The sequence below is a fragment of the Peromyscus eremicus genome, chromosome 10 (assembly GCF_949786415.1).
Source record: "Peromyscus eremicus chromosome 10, PerEre_H2_v1, whole genome shotgun sequence".
In the NCBI taxonomy this organism is placed as follows: Eukaryota; Metazoa; Chordata; class Mammalia; order Rodentia; family Cricetidae; genus Peromyscus; species Peromyscus eremicus.
Window position 1 is genome coordinate 31,544,528 of NC_081426.1, and position 13,084 is coordinate 31,557,611.

At 52.4% G+C, this 13,084-nt stretch overlaps 1 protein-coding gene across 1 annotated transcript in view; it reads left to right on the forward strand.

Annotated features, from left to right (window-relative positions):
• Positions 1 to 13,084, forward strand: part of C10H4orf50 (chromosome 10 C4orf50 homolog) — an 80,305-nt gene that overhangs the window by 6,082 nt on the left and 61,139 nt on the right. Inside the window, exons 3-5 of the mRNA XM_059274735.1 lie at positions 2,526 to 3,071; positions 11,309 to 11,423; positions 12,450 to 12,568. Coding sequence (XP_059130718.1) covers positions 2,526 to 3,071; positions 11,309 to 11,423; positions 12,450 to 12,568 — 780 coding nt within the window. The remainder of the gene's footprint in view (positions 1 to 2,525; positions 3,072 to 11,308; positions 11,424 to 12,449; positions 12,569 to 13,084) is intronic.

Consider the following 13,084-nt stretch of genomic DNA (forward strand, 5'->3'; position numbering starts at 1 on the left):
TCAGGGACTCCAGAGGGGTTACTGAAAAGATAACCTCCCAGCAAAGGAGCTGGCACTAGGAAGCCCAAGGAAGACAGCTAAGACTTTGGGGAGTGTGTGTGTGTGTGTGGGGGGGCAGAGCATAAGAGACACCTCCACCAAGAAGCAGTGAGTAGTTCAGGGGCGTGTTTTGGAGGAAAACCCTAGTTCTACGGCTGTGTGACATTGGACAAGTGATATAACCTCGACAGGTCTCAGTTCCCTCATCTGTAAAATGGGAATAATATGGTACCCACCCCTCAGGTGGTCATATGAGTTAAATGACTAGAAACATGTAGAATGCTCAGAGAGGTGGGCATCTCACTAATGTTATCCATCGGCCATTCTTATCCATCATAAGAAACCTTCCAGCAGGAGAGATGATTCAGGGCACACCGAGGAAGAAATAGCAGATGGATCTGGATCTCTGCAGTAGGTACCCTGTGATGCCCAGGCACCTGGCTTCAGGGATTGCACTTTAAAGCATAGCTTCGGGGTTTTGAGATTGAAGGGTGCAGCCTATTCGTGGGATGGGAACTCAGTACGAACAGGTGGTGCCTGCACTAAAGGGAGTGTTGTTTCTCGAGTCTCGTTCAGCTGTGCCTTGATGTGTGTGCATGACCTGTGTGACGGTCCTGTGTGTCTGTGGCAGTGGGCAGCCATGGGACAGCCAGGCAAGGAGCCCGACTTGGCTCAGTTCAGCCCTCGGGTACTGGGGGGTCAGCACTCTCGCCTCTCCCCTGACCTCTGGAGGCAGAGTCACATGAAATTGGCTCCTGGGCTCAACTTTAGCTTCTCAACCCCAGGGGAGTCTTCCTAGCAAGGTAGAGGCTGTGGCTGTGCACTGGGGACCCGTGGTTTCTCGGAGGAGACGCTGTAAGGGTTTTTGAGTCTTGCTCTTGACACACCTGGGATTCGCCAGGGGAGTCAGGGACAGTCCTGCATGGAGATGCTTATAGTGTGATGGAAAATGAAGGGCAAGGGTACCATGTAAGCTAATTGCGTTGTGGCATGAGGGATTCTGGGGAGGCTCTATGTCCTTTCCACATGCTTCTCTGTTGTTATTACTGTCTTGAACAACACGAAGGCGTTCAGACAGATCTGTCAAGAAACCTCTTTATAGATTCAGGGGCTGGGTCAGGGTCACATGTGGCCCAGCTGCAGCCCAGCCCCCATCCAACCTTAACCTCTAGCCTTTATGTTTTTGGTGGAGACTTTGGCATGTGGTAGTCAGTATTGCAGGGATGTGTGAAGAGGCTTTGGGCATCTTTTGTGTCTGATCTGTCACAGATGGCAGCTTTGCTCTGGTCATATTCCCAGGAAGCAAAGAGGCTTCATTTCTGCAGTGAGCACTGGTCATCCTGAGAGGTGCCAAAGGCCCACCCACTCATGCCATGGATCCTCAGGCACACAGAACCACACAGACACCCACTACAGAATTCACACCATCGTAAAGCCGGGAGAATTTACATCTAGGAAACGCAACTCCACACCTGACCAATAAACTACCCCACAGAGCCTGCCTGTGATGGCCCGTGCTTCCTTTCTTCTTTGGGGTGTGTTTCTCCCACCTACGAGCTCTCTGGCAGCAGAGGGTGGCAGGTAGCTGGTAAGAGAAAGCTTACCACAGAGGTAATGTTTGTCTAGACAGACTGTGAACACTGAAGACCCCCGTTTTTTCAGGGTGGTGTTGCACTGTATGTGATAGGGAGAAGGCGGGGTGTCCAAATATGGAGAAGTGTTCCCTGATCAGGTGGATGGCCGAGGGACAGAGGGAAGCCCTTGAGTCCGACACAAGGCTGCCATGCTGTGCCCCAGAGCTGGCTGCAAGAATTTTAGCTGTCCCACTGTACAGGTAACTTCTGAGTGTGTGGCGGGACTAATGGCAGCCCTATTGGGGGTGGGAGAGGCATTGAGTTGTGAACAGCTGCTGGGGTTTCCTGGCCCCTGCTCAGCTCATATCACTGAAATAAGAAGTTCTGTCGAGTTTGGAAATTGGTGTGGACTGTTCAGACTGAGCAATTCCAGAGGCCCTCTGCAGGGTGTACTGCCCTTCCAACCCACTGCACACACACACACACACACACACACACACACACACACACACACACACGACTTAGGGAACTCATGGAGCTCCTGGGCTCATCAGTTTAGGGTGAGGTGAAGATGACTCTTGGCCACAGTGCCAGCAAACTCAGTAATCAGCCTAACTTAAAAAGTGTTTATTTATTTTGTGCGTGCACATACGTGTGTCACAGTGGAGGTCAGAGTCCAGCTTGTGGGACTGGTTCACTCCTTCTACCACATGCGGGTCCTGGGGGACCCAACTTGGGTCTTCATGCTTGGTGGCAAGTGACTTTATCCTCTGAGCCATTTTTGGCCCCAACATAACGTTTTAATGCAAAATACCTACTACGCACAGAATACGGGAATGTTAGGTAGAGAAATCAGAGCGAGCAAGGCGTGTGCCTGGAGCTCCCTGACGTCCCCATCACCACAACTCCTAGGTGCGGGAGGCGGAGAGCACGGCCAGACGGCAGCGGCGGCTGCAGGAGCAGCTGCGGCACAAGGACGAGGCTCTGACAAGGCAGGCGGCAGCCCTGGAGCGCTGTGGGTGGGCGCAGCAGCTACAGCTGGGCCTGGTGCGGGAGCAGGAGCGCGTTCTGCGGGAGCAGGTGCAGCGGCTGGAGCGCGACGTGCGGCGCCTGGGCCGCGCTGCCGGCCTCCTGCTGGCGCAGCTGCATGCCCCGGACTCGTTACCCAGTGCGGGCAGCCCCCGGCCGCAGATCCTGGCGGGTCCCCTAGGCGCTCCTGAGGCCACAGAGCTGAGCGCACTGCGGGCCAGGGCGGAGCGCGCGGAGCGGGAGTGGGCGGAGGCGGCGCGCAGGCTGCGGGAGCACAGCGTCACCGAGCGGCAGCTGCGGGAACAGCTGGAAGAACTGCGCTGCTGCGTGTATGGGCTGACGCTGTCGGAGATAGGTCTGCAAAGCCAGGTGGAGGAGCTCGCCCAGCAAAACAGGCGCCTGCGGGCCCAGCTGGGGCACGGTAGCCTGGTAAGTGGCCGGAGCCCAGGACAGGAATGACCGCTTGCCCTCTCTCCTCTGACTCCTGTCCAGCCACTTGATCAAGGTCGTTCCCCAGCATCCTCTCATCATTTATGTGAACTAGAGGCCGGTCCATCCTTCACCATACCCAGTCTCCGTCCCCACCATCCATACACACGAGGTCACCACTGTCGTATGGTCACTCACTACCCATATGACCATCTACTCATCTGCCAACCATTTAATGTCTACCCACTTGTCCACGCACTTGCAGACCCCCATGTCCAACTACATACTACACCCCACCGCCATCTTCTATTGTTCTTCCCCTCACCCACTGTTAAGGGTTCGAATGTGCAATGGCCCACCTTCCCCCACAGGCTCATATGTTTGAGCCCTTGGACCCCAGCTGCTGGTCCTGTTTGGGGGAGGTTGTGGAACCCCACTTAGACCTGACAGGCGTGTTCAATCTGCAGCCCTTGCAGTCTCTCTGGGATAGCTATGAATGCGGCCCCACACAAAAGCCGAGACTTACAGCACCATGAGGTTTTTAAAAAGCAATCATGCGGTTCTTGAGCATGGACGTGGTAGTGAAAATATCGGAGTCACGATGCTGAAAGGTTAGAGACACCTGCTGGGAGGTGGGGCCTGGGCGGGGAAAGTGGGTTGCTGGGGCGACTTGCAGTTCTAGCTCAAGGCTTCCACCTGCTGGAGCTTCCTGAGCTGTGAAGAGGCAGAGCCGGAAACTCCTTCCCCAGCTGCTCCCAGCCCCACGCCTTCCTGGCCATCCTTGTAGTCTCTACACGAAGAGACAGAATAAGTCCTTCATCCTGGAGGTTGCTTCGGCCAGGTAATTTGTCACAGTGGCAAGAGAGATAACCAGTGCACCCCCACCCCAACACTAGTCTAGCCTCTCACACCCAGCCCAAGGCACCCCCAGACTCAGGTGTAGGAGACCTGGTTTGTAGATGGTACCTTGTGGCTGCGGAGTACTCACCTGGTGGAAGGGGCATGTGCCTCTATCATGAGAGTGATAGACAACCTGTGAGGGGCCATTCCTACTTAATCACCTCCCCACATTATTGCCTGGGTGATTAGATTTCCCAACCTATGAGTTTGGGAGCACAAGAAACATTTGGGCCTCGGCCGCCATCTGCCCACTGTCACCTGTGCTTCCTGGTGTCCCCATTCATCTATATCTTCCCCATCTGTCCACTCATCCAGCTGGTTGTCAGGCAGCCAGTTGTCCCTCATACCCTTCACGGTTTGTCCTTCTGTTCACCCATCTATTTGACACTGAGTGGATCCCTACAGTGTGCAAGCCCTGTGAGAGACAGATCCTCAACCCACAGTATAGGTCTCCTCTGACCCAGCCCCTCCCCAAGAGCACTCACTCCTGGCCTGTCTTCCCTAGTGGTCATTCCAGGCTGTGAGCAACTTCCTCCTCCCCTCCTGGGCTGTGAACTTCCCAGGGCAGGTCCAGCATCCACTGGTCTTTGCATCCTCCATTCCCAGCAGCAGCACATGGGGCCCCAGGGCTGCCTAGGAGAAAGCGCCATGGGTTAGGCATCTTCTGGATCTCTCCATTACTACCTCTTTAAACATGGGTGTGTTTCTTATGCTGGGGCAAGAAGACTGGGCATTTATTTCCTCTTTAGTTGATGGAAGAGTAAACGTGCACATTTAATGTCTTCCTGCCATGTGCCAGATGTGTTCAGAGCTTCCTCTCAAAGCTTGTGGAGACAGGGGCAGCTGCTCTCAGCATCCTCGCTCCATAGAGAGGAAGCTGAGGCTCCGGGCAGTAGTGTCTTATCTGTGGTCACTCATAGCTGTTGAGAGACAGACCTGAAAGTTGGCATCAGGGTGGGTGGCTCCAGCTGCATTAGCCCTGTGTCCCTAAAGCCATAGTGAACTCAGTTCCTTTAAAGAAGAGGAGACATTTGGGAGAGAGAGGCAAGAGGATCAGGAATTCAAGCTACATAGAAAGTTCGAGGCCACCCTGGGCAGTGGCAGACCCTGCCTCAAACAAAAACACAACAAAAACAGACAGACGGTACAAACCAATGGGAGTTGCTCATTTAAAAATTCAAACGTGTCTTTTAATTGGAACCTGGAATGCTCAAGTTCCCCGGATAATGGCCTGTCTCTTGCCTGGGCCAGCTTACTGATGGCGTCTGTGTTCTGTTGTGCATTTTACTGCTTTATCTCTGGCCTGTCCCTCCTGTGCACCTCTTGTTCAGCCACCAAGAGGAAAACAAAGTGTACACTTACCATTGTCTCCTTGTAATTCTGAAAATAAAGGATGCGCACATGGAACTTGTCACTTAGCATCTTTTCTGTGATTGCCATAAATGTGCTTTCATTTAGGCGGTTTGCCTGAGGCTTTATTCTCCCAGCTTGTCATCATCCTGAGCACTGGGACTCACTGTGCCTTCAAAACACTTCTCTGAGAAGAGTGGGTTCCTAGATGCCTGGCAGGGTCTTGCTCCTGTTTGCCCATTTCCTGCTCTCTCCTTTAATCCCTCATGTGTTAGGGGTTGTTCCCACAAAGCTGAGGGAGGGACTGTCCAGGAAGGGCAAGTGATTTGACCACAGACACCAAGACAGCATCAGGACCAGCAGGGAGTCGCACCTCCCTCTGCTGTCCTTTCCTCTGGATCAGGGGCAAGAGTCAGTAGCTCTTTTGGGATCTGGGCTCTTCAGTGGCTGGATCAGGTAGGGTCTATACCCTCAGCTGAAAAGCCTTCACCAGTCACAAGCATCCACGAACGACCTCACTGTTGCATGCTCTCTCTTCAGAGGGGCCCTGCATCCCAAGGAACTCCACTGTATGTAGGGCTTTGACTATCAAAGCCCAAAGATGTCTACTGAAGGTCCCCTATGTTGTCCATGAACAGTGGTCCCTATGTATGGAGCAGAGGGAAAAACAGAGGCCGCTCTTAGGAACCCATGGGATGTGCAACACTACTCAGTAGGGGAGTTGGGTGCTGATGTGGGGAAGGTACTCCTACAGGGAACTGCAGGGGGATCCCACGTAGGGGCCAGTAGTGATCCAGACTGGCTGGGATAGTCATGGGCTGGTTACTTAGCTTGTGTGCCTCAGCACCCTTATTATGAGATGGGACTGACACCCACGGCCTGGGATGCTCAGCGAATGAGCCACTCAGTGAGGAAATGATCACAAGAAGCCACTTGCCCCAGTCACAGGGACTGTCTTCATGTGGCTGTATTGCTGTAAGGCACAGAGACTGGGAAACAAGAGGCATGGAGTGAGTGTGTGTAGGGACCTGTGCAGCAGCGAGTCTCCACAAAGCTACCATCTACCTGGAGCTGTGTGCTCAGGGCAGCCAGCTGATGAGGGGGTGGAGTTAGTAGCCCTCACTTTACAAGGGAGGGAGCTGAGGCTGGTGGGGAAAGTCACGTGCTCCAGCAAATGGAAGAAGCCAGGTTTGAAGGGAGCACAGACCCCACTCCCAAGATGGCCCTCTTCTTATTACATCCGATGGACTCTGGGAGCTGAGCTGTGAGCTCTAGGGCGGGCATTGTGAGAAGACATTTCAGTTGCTGCTTAGCCACGGAGCACTGGCCCTGAAAGACTCCCTTCGATGTTGTAAAGCAGCCAGGGAGGCACTGGTGCCCCTGTCCCTAAGCTGAGTCTGGAGGAGTGAACGCTATTTGCCCAAACTCAGATAGGTGACAACTTTCAGAATAGGTTGCTTAGAAGCTAAGTCCCCCGAGGAGTGGGCCACGAGGAGGAGTTCGGAGGAAGGGCTCCTGACAGTCACAGGAGCCGAGGAGGATGGTGGGCGGCAAACTGCCTGCTGGTTTGTTGGCGTGCTTCTCTGTGAGTGTTCACCGGGCTTCTGCAGTGTCCCAGGAGCAGTGCTGGGCCCCGGGACTGGAGTGTGTGTGTGTGTGTGTGTGTGTGTGTGTGTGTGTGTGTGTGTGATCTGAGTATGGCCCAGCTCTTCAAGAGCTTGGAGGGGAGATAGACACAGGGACAAGCAGTGGTGGTCCTGGCTTCTAAACAGCACCATCAGAAGACAGACAGATGGCCATGACATGGCCTGGAGGGTCACTGAGAGAGGCTTATGTATAGAGATGAAAGTTGTGTTGTCTGTCATCTGGGAGCTGAGGAGCTGGGGTGATGGGCCTTGCTGAATGTTTTCTGAATCTCCCCGTCCTGCAGTATACACAGAGTGACCCCGGCAACATCTGTGGAGATGTTTTCATTGCTGGGGAAGGATCCCTGCTTTCACCTCTGTAGGACAGTGCCACCACAGGTTTGCCGTTCACTATAAAGCAAACAGGGGCGTTAAGAAATAGAGTCAAAAGGCCTAAAGAGACGATTCAGTGGCTAAGAGTTCTTGCTGCTCTTGTAGAGGACCAGGGTTTGGGTCTCAGCACCCACACGGAGTAGATCACAACTGCCTGTAACTCCAGTTCCTGGGAATCCAATGCTTTCTTCAGAGGGCTCCTGCACACATATGTTCCAGCATTTACTCAGGTACATACATATACACATAATATTAAAGTAAATAACTCTTTAAAAAGACACTTGACCAAAAGTTAAGTGATAAAGTGCTTGCCTAGCATGTGTGAGGCCCTAAGTCCAATTCCCAGCAACATACACACACACACACACACACACACACACACACACACACACACACACAGGGGCGGGGGAGAACAGAAGGAGATAGTCAATACAAGCAGCTGTTAAAGGAGCCACAGCTATGCAGGGTTTTGGCCTTTGTAGACCTAAGCCTTTGGGGAGGGCTGTCAGTCAGTGAGCATTAAATGCTGTAAGAATGCCCATACTTACTGTGTCACCGTAAACCTCTGTGGACAGATGTTTGCTGTTCTCACTGTTGTGACTGAATACATGACAAGAAGCAGTGTAAGGGAAGGAGGGCTTATTTTAGCTCACGACTTGGGGGTACAGTCCCAGCCTGGTGAGACAGGCATGGCAGGTATTAGGGACATGAGGCAGCTGGTCACATCGTGTTTGCACTCAGGAAGCAGAGAGCGGGTAGGACATGGGGCCAGCTTATCAAGTGTGTGCTACCACCAGGCCTGCCCCCAAGAAGCCACTTCCTGGAACCGAGGGTTCAAACACATAAGCCTGGGGGGACGCTTCCCATTCAGACCACAGCACATTTTGAAGAAAGGAGTTAGCAGCTGCCAAGCAGCTGTGCACAGCTGTCTCCACCTTAGTGCTGTTTGCAGCTGGCAGAATCCAAGGTAGCCTCAGCACCCCGTGAAATGGAGCCTGCATGGTCTCGCTTAGGCCAGGGTTTCTCAAATCGCTCATCCCACCTATGGCGTAAGACATTTTCCCACAACGTAGGTATGCCAGCATATAAAACAGATGCACAGGGGCTGGAGAGACGGCTCAGTAGTTAAGAGCATGTACCCCTCCTCCAGAGGACCCAGGTTTGCTGTTCAGCACCCACATCAGGATGCTCACAACTGCCTGTAACTCCAGTTCCAGGGGATCTGCTGCCCTCTTCTGGCCTCTGCACATACCCCCTCACCCCGGTACCCAGCATGTGCATACCCACACACAGACATCCAGATACACATAAATACAAATAACGTAGGTTTTAAAAGTAGTTATACAAGCCAAACATTTACTGATGAGTAATACAATTTTTATTTTAAACAATTCTTTTATATATTTATATGTTTAACATTTACTAAAGATTAAAGCAAATTTGCGTGCTAATGCGTAGATGTGTGTATGTATTTTTGCATAAAGTCACACAGAGCAGCACGGGTGAGCGCTACCAGGAACGCCTCATTTTCATTACATATTTGATTCTGTGTTCATTTGGTGTGCTTGGACATTCAGAACTCTTTTACTATTTCCAAGTTTTTGGTGACACTTAGTTGCACAGCCCCGTGTGGGTCATGACACCCGTTTTAAGAAGCTGGGACTTAGGAGATATGTGGGCAGAGAACGTTAGGCAGCCCCAAAACCACAGCAGGAGAGTTTGGGGGGATTTGTTTCCTCTAAACTATTGAACAAAAAAAAAAATGCACAAAGCTTAAGTTTACGTTTTTGTGTAAGGAGAAATCTTCTGTTATCTGTGATTAGAGAAAAATCACAGAACGATGTACTGTGACACATAGATGCTTGTGTCTAGACATCATTGTATCACAGAGGAATCACACACCAAGGCACACCAGAGTCCAGGCCATTGTTCCCTCAGGCTGAGCAGAACACAGTGCTGGGAAGGATCAAGGCCAACTCTTCACCTGTTTTCCATTTGACTTGCTGTGTGACCTTAGACAAGTTGCTCTCCCTCTCTGACTACTGAATCAATCACTCATGAAATGGGCGTGTGTGGACCAGATAAGTTATCATTTCAGCATCATAGCATGTAGGACGCCCCCTAGAGGTCTCCCTGGGGCAGAAAGCCTGTGCATTTTCTGTGGCTGTGTCCCCAGCCACGGAACCAGGCCTGGTCCTTAGCTGGGGCTCAGCGAGCGTTCACGAAGCCATCCAGGCAGAGAAGCATGGCGCAAGCAGGATGTGCAGTAAGTGTCATGGTGAACGTGTGGCCTCGGTGAAACACGACAAGTGTCTCTGTGCTGACTCCAGCCTTCCTTCCTCCACTGCCCGTTCCTCCTCTCCTTGTACCCTCTCTTCTCCTCACCCTTACCTGGAGCTTGAGTCTTTCTCTGCTCATCCCCTCTTTTTCCTGTTTCATTTATTTTTTCTTTTCTGATCTTTCTCTCCATCCTTCCTTCTCTCCATCTTTTTCAACCTTCCTGCATTTGTCTCTCCCTTCCTTCGTCTTTCCGATCTTCCATCTTGCTTTCATGGTGATTTTTAAGCTGTTAAGTATGGCCAGGTGAGAACTGAGTGGACAGATGACGGGGCCATGAGCACAGGTGACAGTGGCCTGTCTGGCCAGGCCTGTCTGAACACAGCCTGTTGTCTAATTAGGATGTGAACTGTTGCCTATGCCCTCTGGTTGCTCTTGGTTGAGTGCTCTCGTCAGTCCTTGTTGGAAGCTTCTGGAAGAATCTATGGTACAGCTGGGGCTGAGGGCCCTGACTTAGAAGCAAAAGGATACAGCACAAACCGTTGCACAGATAGATAAGAGGTCACAAGCACCGAGTAGCAGAAGGAGGGGCCGTGGGGGAGGGTGATGGGGACTTGATTTATGAAAAGGTCAAGGAAGGCCAAAGAAAGCCTCCTGGGGACTTGACCACTGCTTCTGCAGGACACTAACCCTTATTTACTACCCTCTTGCAATAGCTTGCATGCTCCAAAGACTGAGCTGTTACAAAACTGATTCTAGGTGAGAGGCAGAAGTTTACTGTGTGTGGGTTTGCCCAGGGTCACTCAGGTACCCCTTGGCTCAACCACAGCCCTGCCCCATGCCCTGGGGTCTACAGTCCCTGGCTGGAACACAGAACAAGATGTATGTGGGAGACAGGGAAGATGGGATTTTTATCCTGCTGGACAAGAGTGAGAAGCAGGAAGCATCCTGATCTGGTTTGGTTTCCAGTTTAATTTGCTGGTCAAATGTTCAGTGGGGTGGAGCCAGGGCCGGGAGCCAGCTACAAAGAGGCCTGTATGATGGTTGGCTGGATGTTAGGACCCTTCCTTAAAGTAGCAGAAGGGACAGCCTGTGTAGAGGCCCAGAGGCAGAGAATGTGGCCAGCATGGTGGCAGGCTAGGAGGCCACCATGTCAGGGGCAAGAGCCTACAGTGGTCATGACATCTGGAGCAGCTCACAGGTGGCCTCAAGGACCATGTTGGGGATGTTCCTCTCTGCTCACACAGCTGGCCTCCTGCAGGTCTGGGGGCACTTTCTAGGTCACTGGCTACTGTCCCCTTTAGGACTTGCTCACGGGAACATTCAAAATTCCTGGGCAGATGCCAGCTTTCCCTGGAGGGACAGAGAGACCATACAGGATCAAGGCTGAGACCAACCCCCCCCCCCCACACACACACACAGTTTCTTGTCTGGTTGGACAGACTACTCCAAGGACAGACTGCCACCCCTTGTAACTTACTGAAAGAATCCCAAGAGTCAACAGAAACACTGTGGCCTGATAAACAGTGGCCCAGGTTAGGCTCCATTGCTTTGAGCTCACTGCTCTCTGAACCTTAGTTTGCTTACTTTGGAGGGGTCTGACCATTGCTCTGAAGGGATCATAGGCATGGGCTTGAAGTGGACACTTTCACCAGGGCACTTGTGACTGTTCAATTCTTTGTCTCTCTCAAGGGTGCCTTGGGCTGTGCACAGAGTGACTCTCTGCCCTCGCCCAGAGCAGTGGTGCCGGATCCTTGCAGCAGCCAAGGCTGCCACAGCGATGCTCGTGGACTTCAAGCCCCAGCAGGTTTGTGGATGCTGTGGTACGTAGAGGGGCCACCTGACATCCATCTGATAGGCCAGCCCACTTAGTCCTCATGTTTTTCTTACAGTGTTGGGCAGGATGGTTTGTTTACTCCTCTTGCAGACAAGCCAAGGCTCAGAGAGGCTCGAGGTCACACAGCTGATCAGAGAGGCTCGAGGTCACACAGCTGGTCAGAGAGGCTCAAGGTCACATAACTGATCAGAGAGGCTCGAGGTCACACAGCTGGTCAAGGCCAAATCAGGGTGTGATGTTCCAGGGGCCATTAGCTTAGGATAACTGGACACTTAAACTTATGCACTCATCTCTCAAAGAATATCAGCCAGCTGCCGGTTGGGTGTGGGGCCTTGTCTTCACAGAGACGTCTCTGGTAATCAGGGGCTTTTCTAGCCACCTTCCACCCCAGACAACTCCTTGGGTTGAGGATAAGGATTGTAGTGACTGTCAGTCTGAGAACTATTGGGGCTTTGAGGTCCCTGGTCTCTAACTGTCAGACATAGTTTCTTACCTCCCTGCTATGAGACCCTGCTTGCTCATCCTCAGCCCTCAAGACCTAAGAGCAGTCCAAGTCTCATGATACCCAGGGAGTCTGGTTGCAGAAGGAGGCAGCTGATGTCCCCCTTCAGTCATGTCTAGGGATTAGAGCTGTTGGGTGGGCCAAGATGGGATGTGACGTGGTGGGGCTATTCCTGAAATCTGTGCAGGGTCAGGGTGGGGTTATCAATCACCCTGTTGACAGATAAGGACCCTGAGGGTCCAAAAACTTCATGAGAATAGTCCAGATGTGATCCACGGAAGTATCTTGAGAACCAGTTCCTCTGCTCACAGTTGGTGGTCATTCATATCTTCCAGCCTCAGGTCCTTGCCTGGCTCATCAGAGTGGGCCTCATCAGGAGTCACCAAAGGCTAAGAGACCCGAGTCAAGAGAGACATCTTTCAGCCGACATGGCTGTTGGTCATTGTCATTGATCTTCCAAGAGGGATTTTAACCTCGGGGTCTTGCTGTTCTAGGTCAGCTCTCAGAAGAGCCCCACAGCTGTGTTGGAGATAGACCAGTCCCCTGCGTGGTGGTGCCAGCAAGGACCATAGACAAGCTCCAGGGAGACCTGCCAGGGTCTGAGCGTAGACAGGTGAGGCCAGAGGGTTCTGTAGATATGAGGATCAGTGCGGGCTTGGTGGCCCTCCTATGTGCATGGTGATGTGGCCACCTGGGGAGGCTCTTCTTGAGAGGAAGCTCCAGATTTGGAAGAATATTCTGGAAATGATTGAGAGAGGTTTGAGGGGATGGGATGCAGTTTGCTGAGACCTAGCCAAGAAGTAGGGTAGGGCAAAAAGAAACCCAACTAAGTGCTTGGGCTGGGATACCCCAAGACACTCATGATGCCTTAGTGAAGACCCTGACCACCTACAGAAGAAGCACTGCCTCCCTATCTGGAGATGATGAGACCCGAGGGATGCTGGGACTCCCCAGAGCTCAGAGCTCCAGCCTCCTTCTTCTCCATCCTCTGTGTCATTCCAATGGTCTGATCTCAGGAGCTGCATCTGAATTCTTCCTGATGCTGTGGCAAACCACTGACCTCAGCTTCTGCCTCTGGTCCTAAAGAACAAAACTGCACTGGGAGTGCTGTCCTGATGTGGCTCCGTGG